Raw genomic sequence first — 22,021 nt, 5'->3', positions numbered from 1 at the left:
GGGGGCTCCCTGAGTGCTGTGCTGCTCTCCTCATGGCCCTTTTTCCCTTTTCGTTTTGTCCAGTGCCCAGCACAGCATCCCCTCCCGTCTCCAGTGCCTCCAATGATCCAGTGGGCTCTTACTCCATTAACGGGATCCTGGGGATTCCTCGGTCGAATGGCGAGAAGAGGAAACGTGATGAAGGTAGGGGGAGGGGAGAAGTTCATCCTCCCTTTTATATTCTTTGTCCCCATGTACAGGCTCCAATTTCAGGCCGAGGTTTGCAGCTGCTCCAGGGGCTAGATCAGTTTTAGCAACAGAGAACAGTTCCCCGCCACTGCCCTGCTGGCTTGGAACGTTCTTCTTCCAAGGCCTTTGCATGACAGACATCTGCTCAGCAGGCAGAGAGCCGTCTCCATTGCTGGAGCCGATCCCAAGTTCAGTCACTGCTGGAAACGGCTGGAGCTGAACTCCCCAGGTGCCAGCAGGTGCCTAGACTTTGAACCACAGGCAAACAAGGTTTTCTTGACTCGCTTTCTGACAAAATGCTGTCTCAGAGAAACACCAGCAATGTGGGAGGATCCTTCACTCCCCTTGCAAACAAGTTCCTGCCCTATGATATGCCATGAGCTACATTAGTTGATGTGATCAGAAGGGCCCAGCTTTTGATGGGTAGCATCTACCACAGCAGAACTGCCATGCTGGTAACAATCTGAAAGCAGAACAGCAGGTCTTTGAGCTCTGTGGTCCTACGGTGTCATCTAGGTCTTTCCCTAGTGCCCTGAGATATCAGGATTAAGGTATCGCCTTCTCTTTCCTACCTGCTGGGAAGGACTTAGGGCACAGTGAATCTTGAAATGAGCCAAAAGCTGCAGCCCCAGGTCCAGATGGACAAGGTCAGGAGAGGTGGGTAAGATCTTGGTGCTGTTATGGTGTCTTTGTAAATCTTTTGTCTTAAACCTTGCTCTTTTATTTGGATACATTCAAAAATCAAGGACCGGGAGGTGAACCTTCCTAATAGTGTATTATCTACAACAGTAGTACCTGACCAGTCTGTTTGGTTCAGCCTTGTGTTTATTTATGCTGCTTTCCACCGTTGCATGTTGCATGGGGGGACCTCCTAGCAGTAAAGGTGACTCACTGTGCAGTGTGCTGTAAGCCCGAGTCTGTGGTATAACACCAGGGTTCTTGGTGATACATGGTGGGAAGTGAAAGCCCTCCTAGTAGAGATGCTGCACTTTGGGGTTATGCCAGTCATTTTCTCCATCTTTTCTCATGAGGTTCACATCTGTAAGTTCCAGATCCAAATAAACCCAGTAATCTCAAGAAAAAGGCAATTGTTGTGGCCCCTTTCCTCCTAATACAAAGTAAAACTAGAGGCTGTAAGCAAGGACCCAATTCAGCTCCTGTTAAAGCAAATGGGAAGATTTTTGCTGAAGTCATTGGAAATTGGATCAGGCCCCAGAGCAAGATCCATTTCCCAGCTAGATGGCAGTAGGGCCCAAGTAAGAGAGAAGTATAGCAATGGAAGGGCTGAGTCAATGCCTCAAAGTCAGAGAACGTCATGAATAAGAGTCTGCAGACACTGCAAACCCCTCCAGTACTTATCATCATTATATATACAGAAAATAGTGACATTTCAAGCAGTATGACAAGTTTCTCTAATAGTTGTGCAGATCTCTTGGCAGTATTTGTGGTTTTTGTGAACCAGTTTGCATGCATTCCTGCTTGGTGATCACCAGCACTCAACATGGTGCCTTGCCATCTCATCTGAAAACAAAGTAGCTCAATCTAGTTTTAGTGGCCATTCTTTCCAAATGCTGAGAAAGACCAGCTCAGTTTAGATGCAGCCGCTCAACCATTTCTAGTCCCAGAATCTGAGCTGCTTGGAGCAGTACAATTAAACAGAGAAACAATCAAACAGACATCTAAGATCATGACACTTCACAATGACTTACTGACATTAAGAACAACTCCTGTTGTCTGTCCTGATTCATGTCAGCTTTGATAAATGAAGGAAAAGAACTTCTCTGCAAATCCCTGCTGTCAGCCCACATACCCTGCTAGAAATCAAAGAGATAAAAAGGTATACCAGGTAGTTCTGAAGGTGTTGCTTGCCTTTGGCTCTCAGACTTTCAGGTGGCAGTTGCATGCTGCAACTGCAATGTCTTTTGATTGCCTTAGAGAACAGCTTTCATCCTGTCATCCCAGATATCTGCCCCAAGGGGATGTCCCATTCCTGTCCCAGAGAAAGCTCGCAAGGGACCTCCTGCCAGCTGCTGAAACTTCCCATCCAAGATCTGAGTTATCTATGCCTCTGCTTACTTTAAGAAATGTTGAAAGACATCATCACTTTGCAGGGTTGGGTCCCAAAGCCAAACAGGTCCAAGGGGAGGACTCACACAGCCCGTGACCTGCACTTTTTGCTGGGCAATCTCCCTGTAGCTCTGATTACTCCTAGGTGAGGTGGAGGAATAAACAGGTAAGGCAATAAATCTCATGCAATTAATTCTTCTGTGCTCAGAACTGATGTAAACAACTTCTTAGTGCTTCCCAGAGCTGCTGAGCACTGTTTTGCTGCAGTTAGGTAACTGCAGGGCTTACTTTGCATTGGAAAGCTCTCCCTTATGGGCTCCCAAAACAATTCTGCTTTCTCAGCATTTTGGGGGTGGCTCTTCCTTCATCAGAGGAGAGGAAGGGGCACTGCTCTCTCCTTTCTGCTCCACTGGACCAGCCCTGCTGCAAGGATGATACTCTGAGAAATGCCATTCAGCAAAGAGGGAGAAAGTAGCAAGCTGCTCCTGAACCCCTGATTATGAAAATCTTTTAGCACCCGCTGTGATGGGGGAACAAGGTGGGAGAAAGACCAAGGAGCCTCTATCTGAGCATGCCCCCTCTATCTGAGCACGCCCCCTCCCCCAGGTCCTCCTTGCTGCAGCTGGTGCCTACATTAGACAGTAGCACAGATGATTAAGAAGAAGAGAGATAATTATGTGTCAAGATGATATAGCAGAACTCCCGAGTTGGACAAAAGGAGCCAGACGGATGCATGAGGTGGGCTCAGCGATGGATGCTGACAGCCAGGTGTGTCCCTCACAGGGAGCTAGAGGGGAGAAGGGGAATCTCAGCCTACTGAATACGTTGGTTGCAACTGAAGGGTGGCCTGGGAAGACTATGGTGTTGAGAGAGGGCAAGCAGCGAAGCAGGCCTGAGCACCTGCTGGACAAAGGAAGGAAGTCAGATCACAGTTCTCCTCCAGTTCCATATGACTTTCTCAGGTGGGTCCCTAGAAAGAATGGTCAGGGTTTGCCTTGTTAAGATATGTATTCCTTTTGTTTCAGTTTTTGCCCAGTGATTGCAAACCTCTGACTTCAGTGCCAGATTAGACACAGCAGAGAGCTGGGCTCCCATAATTTTTTGAATAATTTGGCTTAAAAAGTTCACCATAACTTGTCCAGCTCTATGTACCATTTCTTGCAACCTGTGGGTGTAGCCAGTGTTGCTGCAATCTCCCTCTGACCTTCCCCACCACTTGCACATCCCACCCCAGTCTTCCAGGGGTAGAAGAGGCACCACAGGGTGTAATGATTTTCCTAAGGCCACTGAGGACATCTGTATCAAGCTGCAATTGGGAACAGGAATCCTAGCTCTCATCAATGCTAATGTTGTACTGTCCTGTGATGGCAGGTCAGGCTGAGTAAGGTAGTTCTCTCTGAGTAAGGTGGAGCAGCAATGAGAAGTCCAGAAGGATGAAGGGGAAAATAACAGGCAAAGATGCCTGATGTGGCATCACCTCTCTTTAATAGCTAAAAGCATGAGAATGAGCTGACCCAGAGCACCAACATAAGATTAGCAGCATTCAGATACTTGGGTAGTGTATAGCAAGAAAAAGACGAGTGAGGCAAGGATGAATGAATGGAGGGATGAACAGATGAATAGACAGATAAACATATAAGATGAAAGAAATGTTTCAAACTGCTGCCTATATACCATGGCATCTCCAGCTGGGTGAAACCTTTGTGATCTTTACAAAATCACTCTTATTAAAGATAACTTCTTCTCTCAATAGCAGGCCACAAGCAGACTTCCTTTATAGACCCAAACTCTCATTTGGGATTCCTGTTCCAGGGAGGCTAGTGCTGTAACAATCTCAGCATTATTAATCTTGGTTCCTGACAATATCTGTAGTATTTGACAGCATTACTGGCAATAATATCTGCAGTGCCGACAATGGCAGAGATAATATCCCAGAGTATTATCAGCATTAGCAGGGATCATATCTGCAGCCTGTTATTGGCGGGAGCAGACGTAATGTGTCCAGTATTATTAGTATCAGTAGTAATAAAACGCACAGGCTTGTTAGTATGATCAGTGCTAATATCGGCAGTAGGTTTGTGGGAGAGGAGGGGACCGAGCGATTGTTACTGTAAGTGGCAATAATACCCAGGCTGTCTGCAGTAAAGGAATCCCCAGCGGAGACGGGGGAAAGAACCTCAGAAAGCAGAAGTTCCTCCTTTTCTTTCTTCTCCTGTCATTTTGATGATTAGGGTGATTTACATCGGAGTGATGCAGGGCTGTGTCAGTGCAAGGGGATAATAAGGGGCCACCACCATTTCTGCAGGTCTGACAGCGTTTTCCGAAGCGTTAGCTGTATCGATGCAGGTGATTCACTGCTCTGCTCAGAATGGGGGCTGCGCTGCTGCAGTCCGTGGCACCGAGCTGTTCAGAGCAGGGCACTGTGTACTAGCAGCAGAAGCACTTGCCCAGTTGTACAGCTGCAGGATGGGCAGTGTTGTCATAGGTGAGGCATTTTTTTGGTGCTGCAATCATCATTTTCTGACTGTCACCACTACAGCATCCTATACTGAGAGGCATAACTTCTGTTACTGGTGGTTTGCTCTTCCCTCACTCCAAATAGGATTGTGACTGCAGAACTGGGTCTTGACAGAATTCAGCTTGCCTACTTTGCTACCTGGCCATGATCTCTGTTTTCCTATTGGGAAGGTAGAAACACCTCCTTCAGTGGAGTGTGAAGAAGGGAGATCTGCCATACTCCTAATCCTGGAAAGCTGGTCTTTTAGATACAACCTCGGGATACACAATGTCTTGAAGAAAAGGACCACAATTTTGAACTAATTTATTTCAGTGGAAACTAGTGCAGGGAGGAGAGAGGTCTAATGTTCTAAAGTGTTTGTGGAGGTTTGAGTTGTTTAGCAGATATACAGTAGACGAATGTGCCACTGCAAGTCTGATGCCATTTCTGTTGCTCAAAAAGGCAATGATTACATCATTTGGGAGACGTAGTTGTAACATTTCAGGTGACTTTGTATCTTTGTCAGTGGCATCAATATGTCTTTCAGCAGCATGCTGTGGTTTTCATGTTGCTCTAACTGTATTGCTATGGGTTGTGGGTTTGTGACACTAATGATGGGATTAACTGTATCATTGCTTGCTATGTTGCCCCATTACACTCAATGCCATTGCACTCTTCGAAGGGGTGGCTGTGCCTTGTTTCTGATGGTATGACTACATGCAGTTAAGGTTGTCTCAATGTGGAATTGTTGGTACCCCATTGCAGGCTGTACTGTGCTGTCATTACAATTCATACAGTTGTTACTGCAATTGATGTAATTTGTTTACTGACAACAGACTGTCGTCTGGTAGTGACAGCGAAGGCAGTAAGCCTACGTTACTGCAGTGCTGTGTTGAGCATTGCGTGTTTTCAGGAAGTGTGATTATATTGTTCTTCCCCGTACTGGGGTCATTTAAGGAGAAAAAGTGAGCTTACATTGTCACCTGCAGTACGATCATGCTTCACCAGTGGTACTGTTGTACTAGTGCAGAGAGGTCTGGCTTTTAACTACCCTGTAAGGAAATACATTTGTTTTCTTGTGCTGTCTCTATATAGTTGCAAGGAGTATGAGTGAGTCATTCCATCTGATTATATCATGGCATCTAATGTCTGTCTGTCTCAGGGTGCAATAGGTATATTTGTGTTCTCCCCTAGTGCTGTACTGTTGAGGACAACAGAGAGTTTTTGGATCCCTGCAGGTGACACTACAGTATTTCTGTCTGTGGTGTGTCTGCATTGTTTCGTGCTGTGATTTCTTGTCGCCACAGCTGATGAGTTTGCATTATTCTATATGATCGCTTTATTGCCGGTCAGCAATAGTTTTAACGGCACTGAAGACACAAGTAGATACGTTGCCTTGGGTGCTACCCCTCTGTTCTAATCACCACATATAGTTGTGGGGTGTGCACCAGCAGCTTATGGCTGTGCACATGGAAAGAGCAGCTTCTGGAGTGTTTCACACTCCGATTTTGTAATCGTCCTGCTTTCTCTGGGACCGTGTTGTTTCACACAGCATGGCCGAGTCTCCAGTGGTTATCAGTTTGCAATGATGGTGTGTCACTGCAAACAGCAGCGGTTATGGGGAACCTCCAGGATCACTGTGTCTATATACCTGAGCATAGGTAACAGCTCCTCATTCTAGATGAAGACATAAACTGAAGAGGCAGTTTATTTTCAGCAGCCACCCATCTCTCCCCTCCTGCGGGTCTTTTGCTGGTGAGACTCCTAAGAGAACACAAGGAAGGTGCCTGCCCCTCATCCAGCACTTCTCTAAGTAAACTGCAGGAGGAGGACCAGAAAAGGGAGAGTATTTGTGGGAAAAGAGAGGCGGGAGAGACTAGAGAAAGGAGATGACAGTGCATAGGCAGCACAGCACTGTCAGAAATGTGGGTTAGATCTGCAGGTCTGGCTGTAAGCAAGGAAGACAGTGTGTGTGTGCGCATGCAGTCCTGGGAGACTAGGGGTGTGCTTGCTCAGGATGACTTCAGGTAAGGGAGAGTTAAACGCCTGCATCAGAGAAAGCAGTTTGGGCAAAATGCTCTGCTTCTGAAGCTTATGTTGCGGTTTAGTTTGGCATGGTTTGGTACTATCTGTAGAGAAGCTGGTCTGGCTTCAGCTGTATTTGCCTGTGTCGCTGCTTGTGTATTTGTTTATTCAGGGCTGCACGTGCATTTGTTTGTCGTACTTCTGTTCATCAGGATTACTGGCTTCTGGTTATCTATGTTTGTGTACTGGGATGAGTGGCAGGTTGGACTCGTATTTTTGCGCATGCCCTCACAGATCTGGAAAATATGTATGTTAATCTGTGTATAGCACTGCCTGGTTGGAGTACGTATATTGTGGATCGTATGGTTATCTGGGCATATATGGCTCAGTATTAGTGCTATGTATTTTCATGAATACCAGGTATTTGTATTCACATTTTGCGCATGTATGTGATTATTATGTATTTGTATGTATACTCTGTGTGTACTTGTTGTTACATACTTGGGGTATCATTGTATCTTTGTGGTTGCTAGATTTCCATAGATAAGTAGCCTGGCAGTGCTGTGCATTTCTGTATATGATTTGTACAGCTGTGTATCTGTGTTGGTGTTACATATCTGTGTGTATGTTCTCTACATATATTTTGGTTGTTCTTGCCTGTGTGAAGGTTGTTTATTTACGTAAATAGTTTGTATTTGTGTACATGATTTAATTTTGTATAAGTGAATTTAAGGAAATTCTGCTGAGTTCCAGGTTTTCATTCAGAGGTATGTTTTAGTGTATGTGCATTTTTGTAAACTATTTGCTTATTCAGAAATTATATTTAATTGACATGCACTTGCATTAGTACTTCCTTGTGTCTCAGTTTGCATTTCTGTCTTTAAATGTTATTTGCTACGTTTTGTGAGTCTTACTTCTATGCACAGCTCTTGCTTATCTGTGTGAGTGTCATGAATGTGTGTTTGACTGTTTATTTGTAAATATTTAGTCTGTGGTTAGATCTTCTACTTCCATGTTCTTGACAGTGACTGATTTCTGGGACGGGCTCTTGCACCATGTGTGTCAGCAGGAGTCAGGCAGCTACAGCTCCTCCCAGCATCTCTGCTGCCATTGCCAGGTGTCTGCTGGGGCAGGGGCTGCTCCCAGGCCTGGCTGGTGCTCGTCTCTCCCTGGACCTTGTCCAGTAGGCATGGGGTGCACCCTGGGTCTGTCTGCGTTCCAGGAGGTGGTTTTCTCCCAGACAGAAAGACTATGGGAGTCAGAAGGAGCATGGTGCCTGGAACCAGCTCCATGAGGATCCCGGGTTAATGCATGTTGGATGACAATAACACTGCAAAAGGGATCAGTGAGCTGGCAATGTGTGAGGGAGGTGGTCTTAGAAAGTATTGGAGGGTTGTTGGCGGCATGGCAATGGGAAGCAGGACTGCTATAATGGGGATCAGGGTGCCACGACAGTGGGAGACAAGGATAACACTGTTACGGGCGTCAAGTGACATGGCACTGAGGCATAAGGGCAATACAGCAATGTAATCAAGGAGACATGGCATTGAGGCGCAACAGGGATCAAGGTGACATGCTGACGACCTGGTCTGATCTACTAGAACAATGAGGGCAGGGGAATTTCCAGCAAGAATTGGCTTAACACAGCAAAGGAGAACAGGAGGAGCAGAGTGAAGAAGAGCCGAGGCAGCTCAGTGGCATGTATGGAGGCTGTAGGAGCTGGGCAGCTAGCAGTATGGGACATGTTGTAAATCCATGAGGAGATCAGTTGCATATTGGTGTCAAGGACTGGGCAGTCAGGTAGCGCTTGCATCCCAGCGATGGAGAGCGGGGCTAACACAGTGATGACATCAGGCGATGGACACATTCCATGATGGTGGCCATGGACCATAGGGAGTGTATGGGCAGGGGCACTATTCCCAGCTGCTGGAAAAACAAAGAACCTAAGAGGCAGTAAAACAAAAACAAAGGAGACTTGGAAGCACCTGACAGCCCTAATTCATCACAGCCCAAGATTTTTTTTCCCCCCTCATGTTCCCATTATATTTGTTTGTAAAAGTGGAAATCAATTTTGAAGGTAATTTTCTGGAAAGAATGGAAGGGAGGTGGGAGGGCCGGATAAGGCAGAGATGGCAAGAGGAAAAAAAAAAATTTAGGCCAGGCACAGCCCAGGGGCAGCTCTTGGCAAGGTGAAAGAAAATTGCATATTCAATCTCCATCCATGAATCTCCCTTGCTGCTGCCCGCCTCCTGCTTGAAAACAATGAAGGCTTTCTCCCCTACGCTGCACAACGCCTGAGTATCAGCGCTCACTTTAACTTCAGGGTCATTAATTCACCTGATTATTGCAGGAGAGGAGAGGGTTGCAGAGGCATCCGTTCTAGAGAGCCCTCCCTTAGCTCATCCTTTGATTAGTTTGGGGTGGGGGGAGTTGAGATAATATGTTGTCTTGACTCAGTTTAAAATGGGAGGGGTGGAAGGAGGTAGAGGTGGTGGAGAGGGAAAGATGTGGCCCCGTTGTTGTGGAAGGGAGGGTCGGAAAGCAGCCATTCTCGCATCCCTCTGCTGTGGTGTTATTGCAAATTAAAAGTAGCATGTTCCACTCTGCAGCTATCTTTCAGGGAGGGGAGGGGCACGGGTGTTTGTCAGCATGGGGATGGGGGGGATCTTATCATTGCCTCTTCAGCAGCCCAGCGTAGTGTCACCCTGTGAGGTGACATTTGAATTTACAATTCCGCTGAGAAAAGCCATTAATTCACAAATTAACATTTCTCCCTCTCTCTCTCTAGCTCTCTCTCTCCTTCTCTCTCTCTCTCTCTCTATCTCACATGGATGTGCAAGCAATTGAAAAGACAAAGGAAATAGCCTTAAGGAAGAGACTTTACTGCTACTCTGTCTGTGCAGAGATTGCTACTACTGCTTCTAGATAGATAAACCAATTACCTGAGCTGCTCTGTTCATGGCAGCCTGCTATTACCTCCTTTTGTAGAGCTGACTCCATTGCTGGATTACACTGTGTGTATCTCATTAATGTAAACCAGCAAGATACTGGGCACTGTCCCTGACCCTTCCTGCCAGAGCCCGTTGCTGTGCAGTGGAAGAGGGGACTGGGAGAGGCGTCAAGAGCAGAGGTGATGGCAGGCACCATGTACTTGCTAATGCAGAGGGAACCAGGCCACACAGAGAACCAGCTCAGGAGACACGCATTGAGCTTAGGGCAGATGGCAGCTTCCCTCTTCCAGAGGAGACTGCATGGAAGTTAACCTGCTCTCTCCTGTGTCCTGATGAGCACTGACAGCGCTGGGCACACAGATATGGGTACTGGCACAAGCTATGGGCAGCTCCTTGCAGCTCCATTCTCAGTGTTACCCTGATTTTCCTCCAAGTGTACTAGTGCTGAAATGTGTCTGGTAGACAGATACAGAGGTGTGAGTACCGAAGCCACATTTACCTGGATGCAGTCGTGGCTGAACGCACCCAGAAGTGAGTATTGACTCACAGAGGTACACAACAAACCTCAGAATAAGAAGTAAAAATAAGCACCGTAGCTGATGAACTGAGAGGGGCAGATTTCTTCTTAGCGCAGCCCCACTGAAAGCCAGTGAAAGATGCCTATGACATTCTTGTAAAAGACAAACTTGGGAAAGTATTTGCCCACAGTCTCCAGTCCCTCTCTGATTCCACTTTGTTGCTCTCACTTGTGTGCACCTGCCACACTCTCTTTCACGTGCTTATTTCTGCTACAAATGCTTGCACAGCACACGTACAATCTGCACACAGCCATGCGCATGTAGGCACCACGTCACAGCCTGACACCCCCCCGGCCTGTGCCTGTGCACACTGACACCCATACACACATGACCTCTCCCCCTGCTCCAGTACCACGGTTCTTTTCAGCAGCTCCAAGCCTGCCTACTAGGCTACACATCAGCGGGCAGCTTTCTAAGCACCTTCTGCAGCTCTTGGCATACAACCTTGCAGCTGTATGCCGGGTTCCCCCTGCCCTGTGTTCTCCTGGTCACACAGCTCTTGTGTTCCAGGGGGAGATGTCCTAGCAGTGTGGTTTACATAAAGACTTGCATGTCAGTCATTGCTCCCTAAGTATTTGATCTACATAACATTGGACAGAAATCTTTGCCAATAGTTTTTTCATCCCATAAAGATCTGATAGGTCCTGTTCAAGCCTACCTGTCATTAAAGGCAGAAACCTGGAACAGGGAGAAGGAGGCTCTCCAGATAAAAGGAAAATGGGATAAGACTGCTGCTTCTGGAAGCCTGGTCTCCATGTGCTCAGTGCATGGAGTATGTGCCTTGCTTTGGCATTGCTTTGGCTCTTTAAATCTTTCTAAAAACCTATCCTGTTAACAAGAGCATCTGCCTCTCTGACATCCCTTCTGCCCCACACCGTGAGCAGCACATGGCCAGGGAGCAGCATCCCACGGTAGGCGCTGGAAGACGGATCACAATCAGCGGAGGAATCGGCAGGCAGTGCCAGTAATTCAAACCATCCTGACCGTTCAGTGAACCCGAACCTGCTGACCTTGACAGCACTAGACAGCAGCGGCCTCAGGAATCCCAACCTTTGCAGAGGCATCGGCTGAGGATGGCTCGTGCTCTCTCCCTTTTCCTCTCTTTTTCTCTCTCTCTCCTTCCGATCATATCCCAGCAGCTATGGGGCCCAACAGCCAACCCCCCCTACACACAGATTAGCTCCCAATTTGGCCATCTCTGCACTCCTGAGCCTACATCAATGTAACGCTCAGCATCACTGGCTGTTCACAGATGGGAATCATCCCTATAGGAGCATGACTTCTTGTGCTGAACAAAAACACCGAACACCTTGTTCTCAGTCAGGGCCAGAGAGAAACCCCTCCTACTCCCAAAATGGGGACTGCAGTTATTTGAAAGAAGAGCAGGAACTCTTTGCTTCCTTAAGTGATAGTATCAGATCCTTTAGCCTTCTTTCACTGGATCTCAGGAGGAAGCAACAAGATCTCACCTACTGATTAGCCCATGAGAATCCTGGCTGGATAGATAAGGGGCAAGGCGGCGGCGACTGGAGTGGAGGGGAGAGAGAGCAAAAAAACAGTGTGATTAATTTTGCCACAAGAACTTACATTAAAGAAAAATGCAGTTTGTGAACATCTCTAGACCCTCTCAGGGAATGCTGGATTTCCTCCAGTTCTTCTGTGGCTGACAAGCAAGGCCTGAAACAAACAGCATTTTGTGCTTGCCTGCAGAGGCTAAGTTAGGCTTTAAGACCTTGCACATGGAGGACAGCTCTGATAATAGGAGATTGCCCGACAGAAGCAGTTATAAATACCTATCTATTTAGACATAAGCAGACATGTTTGTCTTCTATTTTAATCTGTCCATAATTCTTTGAAGGTGATTTTCCTGTGCACCAGTCAGATAACATAAAGGGCACTTTAAATAGGTGTTAAATGCAATTCATGCCTATTTTATAGCCCTTTCCAACGTCAGAGTTTTGTCAAGGGGCCTAAGAATAAGGTCTAGGTCCACATTTCTCCTTTGCTTTTTCTTCATCCATCCAGACATCCTTCCTGCTTACATCCCATCAGGCACCAGGTACCAAGTCCTCTTCCCACAGAGGCTACCACAGGAAACACATAGGAGCAGAGTGGCTGAACAGGAGCTGGGTCATGGGTATCCCTGTTTCCATTTGGATGTGGAGCAGGTCGGGATTGCTTTCTCACTGGCCCTGATTTGCCGAGAGCTCAGAGGTGTTCTTCTGCTTTTGAGCTAAGTCTGTATTGGGACAGGCTTAGAGGCATTTGATTAAACATTAATGAGGTGGATACTGTTGTACATCAAGTCTTGCATTCTCGTCAATGCTTTGGAAAAGGCTGTAAGGCTGTTCTAAAAGACTGCTGCATTTCCATGACTGGTTTTCTAAAACAGTTGTTGTTTTTGGCTTTGGCTTTTGACATCTAGTGTGGGATGAGGTAGGCCCTGAACGCAAGAATTGACTTTGTAAGCAGATCAGAACTATCCTAGAGTTTGGGAGAACCCAATTAAATCTCAGTGAATAAAAAGTAACTAGCTAAGCTTCAAAGGTACTTAGGGCTCTTCACTGCACAGCTTGCTGCAGTTTGTGGCACTGGTTGCTTCTGATGATGTTTGGGGTCTGCCTCTTACAGTTCCAAACGTATCTCAGATGTATCTCAGACAGTATAGATAGGTTGTATCAGTATAGGATCTTTCATATATCAGTAAGGGATTTTATATGAGTTCATGCAGAAAGAGTCCAAATTACTTTACTAACAATTTACAGTTATTATAGGAATCAGAAAAAGAGTTTACATGGTAACAGTCCAAGCTAATTGCAGCATATTGCAAGCGTGCAGCTGTTTCATTGCATGGCATTTTGCAATCACCCATCTATATGATACATTGTTTATTAACCTTCCTGTTCTGAAGATCTCATTTACTACGGAAATGTGGCTGACTGCAGTGGATCGTGGCAGATGTTGACCAATGCACAGTAACAACACAGCAATTTTGCTGTGCCATGTCCAAATGAAACCACAGGAGAATTAAGATATGCTGTGGGTAATCACTCAGGCTGGATTTTGTTCAGGACAGCCAGGTTAATGTCTGCACTCTTGCAAAAAATGCCATGGGAATTTTAATGACTCTGAGTGATTGGAGCCTTTGTTTTATGGCACATCAAAAAATGGTGGCTCTAGAAACACTCTACTTAAGCCTTGGTTCAGTGCTGACTCAGAAGAGCTTCCTATAACATGATTCACTAGCACCTGGCTCAGGGGCAGGCCCAGCCACCTTTAACTTCTGAGGTTAAGTCAAAAGCATGTATGAGGGGAAACCACGACAGAGTGAAAGGCAGAGTCTACAGCAAGGAAAATGGAGGGAAAAGCTGTATGAAGAGGTATTTGAGTGGGGGACAAAGCCAATGGAACCAAGCAGCCTCAAGAAAGGGGTATTCGTATTTTCTAGACTGTGCATTAGAGGGGCCTGTGGCTTGAACTAGAGTTGCTGAGCTCTAAAGCTGGTGTCATCTCAGGTGCCATCTCAGGGTCTGTTAGAAAAAAGGAGACGGGGCTGGACGGGGAGAGCCCCAGCTCCCTCCCTTGTCTCTAGTGGTCTGACAGTAGTGTTGATTTGCATGTCAGGCAAAGCACTGCTTGGGAAAAAAAAAAGCCTCTGAGTGTGGCGGTGTCAGCGCTCGCTGTTGTTCGACAGTGTAAAATTAAATTAATAAAGCCCCCAACACAGGAAAACATAACAGGAAATTAATGGCCTTTACTGTCGTTCTGATGCAGTCATTTGCAACCCTGCTTTCCGCACCAAAGACTTCATAAATGCAAGCAGTTTCTCTAAACAAGCATAGTTAGGGCTGCATGCAATGTAATTTTTTGCCTTGCTTCTGTCCTTTGGAGCTAACAAAAGCCACCGTTTTCTATGTGCTCACCAAGGGGGATCCTGCCAAGAACCAGCTCCCCAACAACTAGGCTTAGGAAGACGAGGGGAGGGAGCTAAGTCAGACAGTATATGCCAGCCACGCTGAGAAGGTCTCCTGCTCTGTCAGAGGGAACAGCAGAGCTCCTGGTGCCCTGCTTTTCTGAGGCAGCACTTCTCCCTGAGGGCTCTGTGCTAAAGGCAATGCTGTGGGTACCAAAACAGTGTAAATCAGGATAACCCTTGAGTAACTTTAAGGTTGTGTAAATCAGTGCAACTCCACTGAAGGAAAGAGAATTATAGATTTACGCTAAGCTGGGGATCTGGCCCATGTGTGACAGTGTTGCTTGCTACTCTACCAACATAAACAAAGCAAGTGTACTAGCTCCTGGAGGCAGCTGCCTTTCTACCTGGCTAACAGTTAAACCTAATAGTGTTAGTAAGAGATATTGGACCCACACTCTGTCCTTTGTTACAATGGTATAAATCCCCAGTGACTCCTCTGAGGTAAGGGAATTGCTGTGGATTTACAACAACCTGGCTGAGAGCAGAGTATGTCCACTCACCCCCAGCATACCCAAAGGTCACAGTCGCGACTGCTTGCACAGAAACCCCCAGCTTGGACTGCTTAGGCCAATGCCCCATGTGCACCCCTCCAAATGCTGCAGTATATGACGCACACACAGTCGAGGCAGCTGTTTGCAGGCTAACATCTAGAAAGACCTCTATTGGTGTACTCAGTAAGGCTAGATTGCTCATTATACAATCTAACACATAAAACTACAGACTTAGTCTGTACAGATTTAGTTTCCCAGATACTCTGGGCCAAATCTGTTATCATACACTTATATGCTGTAGTAAATACATATGATTTTCATACGCATACACACACCCACATCCTTAAGTGCACATTTGCATGCTCCCATGATAATCCAAGACAGATCTGAGTACACACTTCATTACACATTTGCACACACAATTCATTTCATTTACATTCTCATTGAGCATTGCCATTTTGCTCATGCAAGCCCTGCATTAAAGCTACACTGCCCATCTCGGCTCCATCTGATGTACTGTGTCATACTCAGCCCTTGTTAAAAGCACTGCAGCCCCCCAGCTGGCACACGTGAGGATGGCTGGCGCACATCTCGCTCTTCTTTGGTTAGGTTTGCACATCTCCGTGCATGGGCAGCCTTCCTTGCCCAGCAATTCCTCATCTGAGCTATCCTCTCATTCCTAACGTGCAATCCCTTTGTTTCTGAGCCTTTCTTCTCTGAACCTCAGCATGCAAGTAACACACACGCGGTATGCATACACAAATGCACCCAGTTCATGTGCTGCTCACACACTTAAATTACACGGAGACACCTGGACCAGCACAGCACCATCAGTTTGCAAACTTAGATTCAGGCTTGTGGATTCTCTTAATGCAAATGCAAACAAGAATCAAAACAAATGCAAAGCTCATGAAGGCTGATATACTTCCTTGAGGTGTTATTCCCCCACCACTCATCTTCCACTCTGTTTCTGAAGGATACTGTACATAACCTGCGCTCTTACTACATCTTCTTTCACTATCCCAGTATACATCCCTGATTTCACATTTACTCCACATATTGCTGGGTCTTGCCAGCACCTTCCATGCTCTGCTGTTGCTGCCCTGCATTCACTGAGATTCTCTTCCACCTGAATTTGAGGTTCACCTTTTTCCCCACCAGTTCAGTCATTGCAATCAAAGCCATGACAATTCCTGTAGCACTGCCAAGGGCTGAAACACAGAACTGGCCTGTCTAGAGAAGATGCCTTCTTTCTCACTGCCCAAAAGATAGAAAAAGTCCTTCAGGAAGGAATGTAAACCAAATTTTACAGTCTTCCTTTTCCAAACCTATGGAGTAGGGTAAAAATGTTACACAGGTGAAAAGATGACCAGATTAGGGCTGCTAGTCCCTGCCCTGGTCCCTACCATGGGGGTTCAATATTAGCTTAATCATTGAGGATGCAAGTAGGACACTCTAGAAATGTCAGAACAGTCAAACTTAATCACTTTGTCTAGACCAGGACACCAGAACGACACACTTCAGACAACGTGGAAATAGGGTGATCTACTCCCTCAAACAAGGTCTTTGTCCCTGGACTCCCCTGGTCAGCACCTAGCCGAGCCCCAACGCAGTAGGTTTGCTCTTCCCAGCACAACGCCTGATACCTGGCTTTGAAGCCCAGAGCCGATATGGCTGGGCTCCTTCCTGGAGCTGTGCTGCGTGCGAGCGAGGGGCTGCGCGGGGCCGGCTGCCGTGAATGACAAGCGCTGGCTATCGATCGCTTTCTGAACTCGGCCCAGCCGATAGAAGGTAATTAATGACTCCATTTGCCTCAGCACCGGGGAGAACAATTGAGTTTGAAACTGCAACAACCGGCAGCGCTGCGAAAGGCCCCCGGGGACGTCCCGGACACCTGCCTGACAGGCCAGGCTGCGCTGGGACAGGGCAACACATCACACGGGGAAAAAGAGAAGGGAAATCGGATAAAGGGAAAGAGCAGTATTGACCCCAAGGATGACTCGGGCGGGGGGCACTCGTGGCGGCGAGGTGGGTACCAGAAGGCGGGACAGGGCTGCTCTGGGCTAAGCGCCCCGCGGGGAGCTGCCGGCCAGGGCCACGGCAGGCTGCAGGAGAGGAGAGGCGCCTCGCTGGAGCGCCGGGAAGGCATTTCGGCAGCCGGCTCAGCTTTGCTCTGTTAGACAGCTGCATTTCCCTCGGAGGCTTTGACAATTAGATGGGTTCTGCTGTGTCACCTGGCTGGGAGTTCTCATGCCAGTCACACGCGCTTTTATTGTGACTGCGATTTCTCCTGGTAGTGCTACCAGCCTCCACCGAGAGCAGGGCCCCCAAGGCGCTGGGCAGACCTGTCACTGGGGCAGTAGGAGTCCCGGCCCCAAAGAGAGAACAGTGCCAGCTTGCTTCTCTGTCAGCTGTACCGGTGCCCTCATGACCTTCCTATGCGCTCTCTGCCACAAAGGCGTTCCTATGTCAGCAATATTAAGAGCATCTTTAAATTACTTGTTGGGACAGGTCAGTCCTACCCTGAGCCAGGGTGCTTTCTGTGTCACCTGTAGCTAGGGATGTGACTGTATCGTTTGTGTTACTTGTACATAATGGTGTCTTTGTAGCTTCCAGGCCTAGGAATGTCTCTTTATTTTGGAGCTATTTAATGGGCATATTCCCTGTGTCAGATGCAGCTACAGTTGTTTCTGTGTCCTCCGGCAGAGCAGCTCCTTGTTACCTGTCAGGATATTTCTATGACACCTGTAGAGCCTTTCTGTGCCTTGTGTCAAAGGCTTTTGCCAAATGTTGGCTCTGTATGTTCTCTCAGCAGCCCCTGGGGAGGCGAGATGTTTCCTGTTACATGCACAAGGCAGCCCTGATCACGCTGACAGCAACTGTGTGCTCCTATGAGGAACACAGAGACTGAGGCCATGGTTTACCTCTCAGATGTTTGTTAAGATCCTCCAGATTTAACAGAGAGGTGCCCCTGTGTCACAGCCCCAAAGATTCCTGAACCACTAGAAAGGGAACTGAGAAAAGTGATGATACTTCCTAACAACAAAGCTGGCGCAGCCACCTTCCGGCATTCCCCAATTCATCCTGCAGCTGAAGCCTTGCTTCATCTCAGTGACACCCCTTCCAAGAGCTTCTTTCTCTGCAAACTCCCCTCCGTGGAGCTTTTACTCCTAGCAGTACCCTTCATCAACTGAACCCACGGTTGACTGTCACAGTGCCACTCCTCACAGGATCTGCCCTCCTTTCCCAAGCCATCTCCTCCCTGTGAGTCCTCTCTTCACCCTCACCTGCAACCCTCTGACAGACGCCGTCTCTCCTCACTGTCCTCGCTGTTCTTTATTGCCACCCTTGCTCGTAACCACACAATTGCCAGCCTTCATACTTTACTTGTGTATTACAATATTTGAGGTTTTCCCTGAAACTCCAGCTCAGAGAGTCAGATGCTTAGGTAAGAACTGCAACTTTGATCTAAAAAACAGATGCAAGTTTCTGCCCCTTACAATTTCAGGGGGAAAAAAAATGAAAAAAACCTTCTATGGGTTCTGACACCAGAAAACAAAGACAGGGGATTTACTTTCCTTTGGTTTTGAAGAAAATATACTGATCCATGACTGTGAATCTCTTTAAGTGCTAGCAACACAAGACCTATAAATCTCTATCATTCAGGATCATCTCTGAGAAATTTTATCTGCTTCATCAGTAAACTGCCATATGCACAATTCATATTATAGCTGTGTGAAGTTTGGTATTTGTGTGCCCTGCCATTATTAAGCCCAGTCCTACTACAAGGTAGTTAGACAAGGTCCACCCCTAGAGAGACTACTATACCCTGTCAAAATTTTGTCTTTGTAGATTTTAAAGGTGGAGGTCAAGACTGGTTGTCGTAGGCTGTGACTGCGTATGCCCTCACATACCCAGAACTCCTGTCTGAGCTAAACATTCCCTTTCTCCTCACAAGTTTTCCACCTGTCCTGGCCTATTCTCTTGCTTTGATCATTTGGCTTCCTTATCTAACCCTGCTGCTTCCCTTTCTCCTCCCATCATCCTTTTCTTTCATTTCCCACTGGCTATACAAGCACCTTTCTTATCAGCTGGTCCTGAGTTTGGCAAATGTACACACCACAGACACACACACACACAGACACGCACACTCTCTCTCTCTCGCACAAATAAATAAATAAATAAAAAGGTCAGTGAGCAGAGCAGCAATAACCCCTAAAACAGTACTATCAGAGGGACATGATTGATCAATTGAATTCCATAGCGGCTGAAAAATGTGGGATTAAGTAGTGTATTATACGCACAATGAGTTGAGGCATGATGTTCATTTCAAGTTCATTTCGCCAGCCCTCTGCCACCAGATCAGGCAATCAATAGGGGCAGCAGATATCATATATCACCTCTCTCCGTGCTAGGGAGAGAGCACCATAATCTCTCGCAAATTTAGAGTGACAGATTTGTCAAGATCTGAAGGGCCCCTGAATAAATGAAGGAAAAGAGACTCCTACAGCGACTTGGGAAAGCTGTGGTTTCAGCTCCTTCACACAAAGGCATGGGCCACGCACACATGGGAGACACGTGTGCGCAGGGCTCTGCGGCACGTAGGAACTGTAAATACATGTGTGCACAAACCTGTATGAACGATCAGGACAACCTACAAAGGGTAAAACCTAATTTAATGACGATCAATGGAAGTTTTACTGTTTACTTGAACACCCACCCACTTACACCAAGCACTGTGCACATTTTAGGGCTACCATGCTTGAAAAGCAAATATAATCTAAAACAGCCACCTCAGTCAACTGGCTGCTCAGGCATATAAGGCAATGCAGAATCTAAAACATGCCAGAATAGTGATTGATTGTAAAAATACCAATGCATATTAACAAAATGGTGTGCACTTTCATGCATACTGACTGACATGTGTGGAAAAAAGTCCTCAAAGGCAAACAGCCTACAAGATGCAGACAAATTAAGATAAGCTTCAATACAGATACACTTTTTCTTTTTCTTTTTTTTTTTTTTTTTAATGAGCCTAGACCCAGCAGTTCCCTGTCAGCTTTCTGCAGAGAAGAGAGTGACTACTAGAATTAGGAGCATGTGACTCAGGTTACTTTAGTCCTTCTGAAAGGAAGTACCAGCCCAGTCTATCTAAAACTGAAAACTGAATCTGCACTAACTAGCACAGTGTACAGTCCAGCAAGCCAAGTTCTTGCTTTATTTTTTTCTAAGCCAAATCTGTCATGAGCTCCAGCCTTCAGCACCTGTGAGGATAAGCCTAAAGAGAGTAAAAATGCCAGGGATCAGTGTCAGTAAACATCCCCACTCTGACTAGGGGTGGAAAAGAAAAGAGTAAGAGAGAGAAAGGGAAGGGGCTGCTCGAGGGAAGGCTGCTAGCTGGGACAAATCAATATGTAATATTTTCTATGGTCTTGTGAGTGGTACTGTACTACGTTACTGTATATAATGTACTATTGATTATATCATATTGTATAATCACCTATAAACGGATATATCTCATAGCCAGGAGGCAGCAGGCTCAGTTATTACTCTGGGCCACCAGTTGGACATTAAGTGTGCCAGGAAAACAGTCAGCATGGCACCATCCAGGAGCTAAAGGCTGAAGTGCCTGTGTGGCATGGTTCTAGCCCTTCCACAGCGAAATGCCACTCCTGACCCATGGGAGCAGCCTCCTGCTGTGGGCACGCTCTCAGTCACCCAGAAGAGGGTAGAGGGTCATGCAGGTACCTCAACCACTTTCTTGCCAGACAGCAAGTTTCTGAGCTTCACAGACAGGAAGCTTCTGGGAGAGGTTGAAGTCTGAGGAATAATACTAAAAAGCGGGAAGGTGACTGTAGTGTAAGAGGGAGAACCTGATCTTAGGTTAGACAGAGCTGTAAGACAGTCAGACCTTTGTTTGATGAAAATAGTAGGTAGAGATTCAGCACGGAAGGTACGGAGATGTGTCAGCATGCACGAGAGTATTGTAAGTGGTCTCACCAAAGTTAGACTGAGGAGTGGCAGTGGAAAGATACTCAGCACAGTTGGAGAAGATTATAATGAGCAGACGTGCCTCAGATGAGATGAGGGATTATGACAAAGGGAGATCCACTTCAGGAGGTTTTAACAGACAGACTCACCTTGGATGTGACAGATGCTAATAGCAGGAGACTTACTCACTTCAGATGAAAAGGGGTTATAACAGAGATAAACTCACCTCATTTGAGTTGGGGGATAACGGGAAAAAAAACAGATGGGTGCAAAGGTGGTTTATCATACAGGAAGATTCACTCTGGATGGGGCAGAACACTTATAATGGATTCACCTCTCCTCCAAGGGCTCTCACAGAGACAAACTTACCACATCAGACACAGGGTGGCATAACAGAGATAAAGACACCTGAAACGTGACAGGAGACACAGTGCAGCGAGACTGTGGCAAAGGGTTGCTGCAGGCACAGAGATGCACCTCTGATGATGCTTATACCAGGAAAGGTTTTTCTCGTAGTTAAAACAAAGGGTTACAAGGGAGGCTGATTCCCACTGAGCAGGACTAGGATTTGTGATACTCTAATTCATTTTGGATAGGAAGGGAAACAGTCACAGATGAAGATTCACCTCTTTCTGGTAGGAGGTTTATAACAGAGAGATATGGATTGTAATAAATTAACAGCTACATGGAATGGGACAAAGATCCCAACAGAAACCAACATATGTTGGACAGGACAGAGGGCTCCACAGAGACTTGTCTGTGGTGAAAGAGAGTCAGAAACAGGATTGCTCATGATATCTGGAGGGAGAAAGATTCATCTAGGATATGACAGAACATGATCAGATGGGAAGGAAATTATAATGGAGATATAACTTCCACTGAGACTGAGGAGCTAAAATAGGACCGTCTCCCTCCCAAGCTGTATCAGAGCACTTCTCCCATTTCAGGCTTCTTCAGCCCTCTACAGTACAGGTCCATCCTCACACTGTAGCTATTCTGTGAGCTGCCTCTCTAGTAGCCTTCTACCGATGCTAATCGCTGTGCTTCGCTCCCATTTTATGCTCAGCATTGGAAATTTGGCAATTTTTAACCCTGAAAATCAGTGGAACCGAAACTCATCTCTGAGCTGAGCACCATTCTCCACAGCCTCAATCCTGCTGGGCAGGAGAGTCCCCTGGAGCCAGCAGGAGCATCTCCAGCAGGCCAGCTGCCAGGGC

General features: G+C 46.7%; 1 protein-coding gene across 1 annotated transcript in view; it reads left to right on the top strand.

Moving 5' to 3' along the window:
* PAX2 (paired box 2) overlaps positions 1–22,021 on the top strand; it is an 85,199-nt gene that overhangs the window by 37,245 nt on the left and 25,933 nt on the right. The window contains exon 5 of the mRNA XM_085324835.1: positions 64–183. Within this exon, the coding sequence (XP_085180961.1) occupies positions 64–183 (120 nt within the window). The remainder of the gene's footprint in view (positions 1–63; positions 184–22,021) is intronic.

Source organism: Rhea americana, unplaced genomic scaffold (assembly GCF_003343005.1).
Source record: "Rhea americana isolate MKP2758 unplaced genomic scaffold, rheAme1 scaffold_93, whole genome shotgun sequence".
Lineage (NCBI taxonomy): Eukaryota > Metazoa > Chordata > Aves > Rheiformes > Rheidae > Rhea > Rhea americana.
The sequence above is the reverse complement of the archived record's forward strand: the minus strand, read 5'-3'. Positions and strand labels throughout refer to the sequence as shown.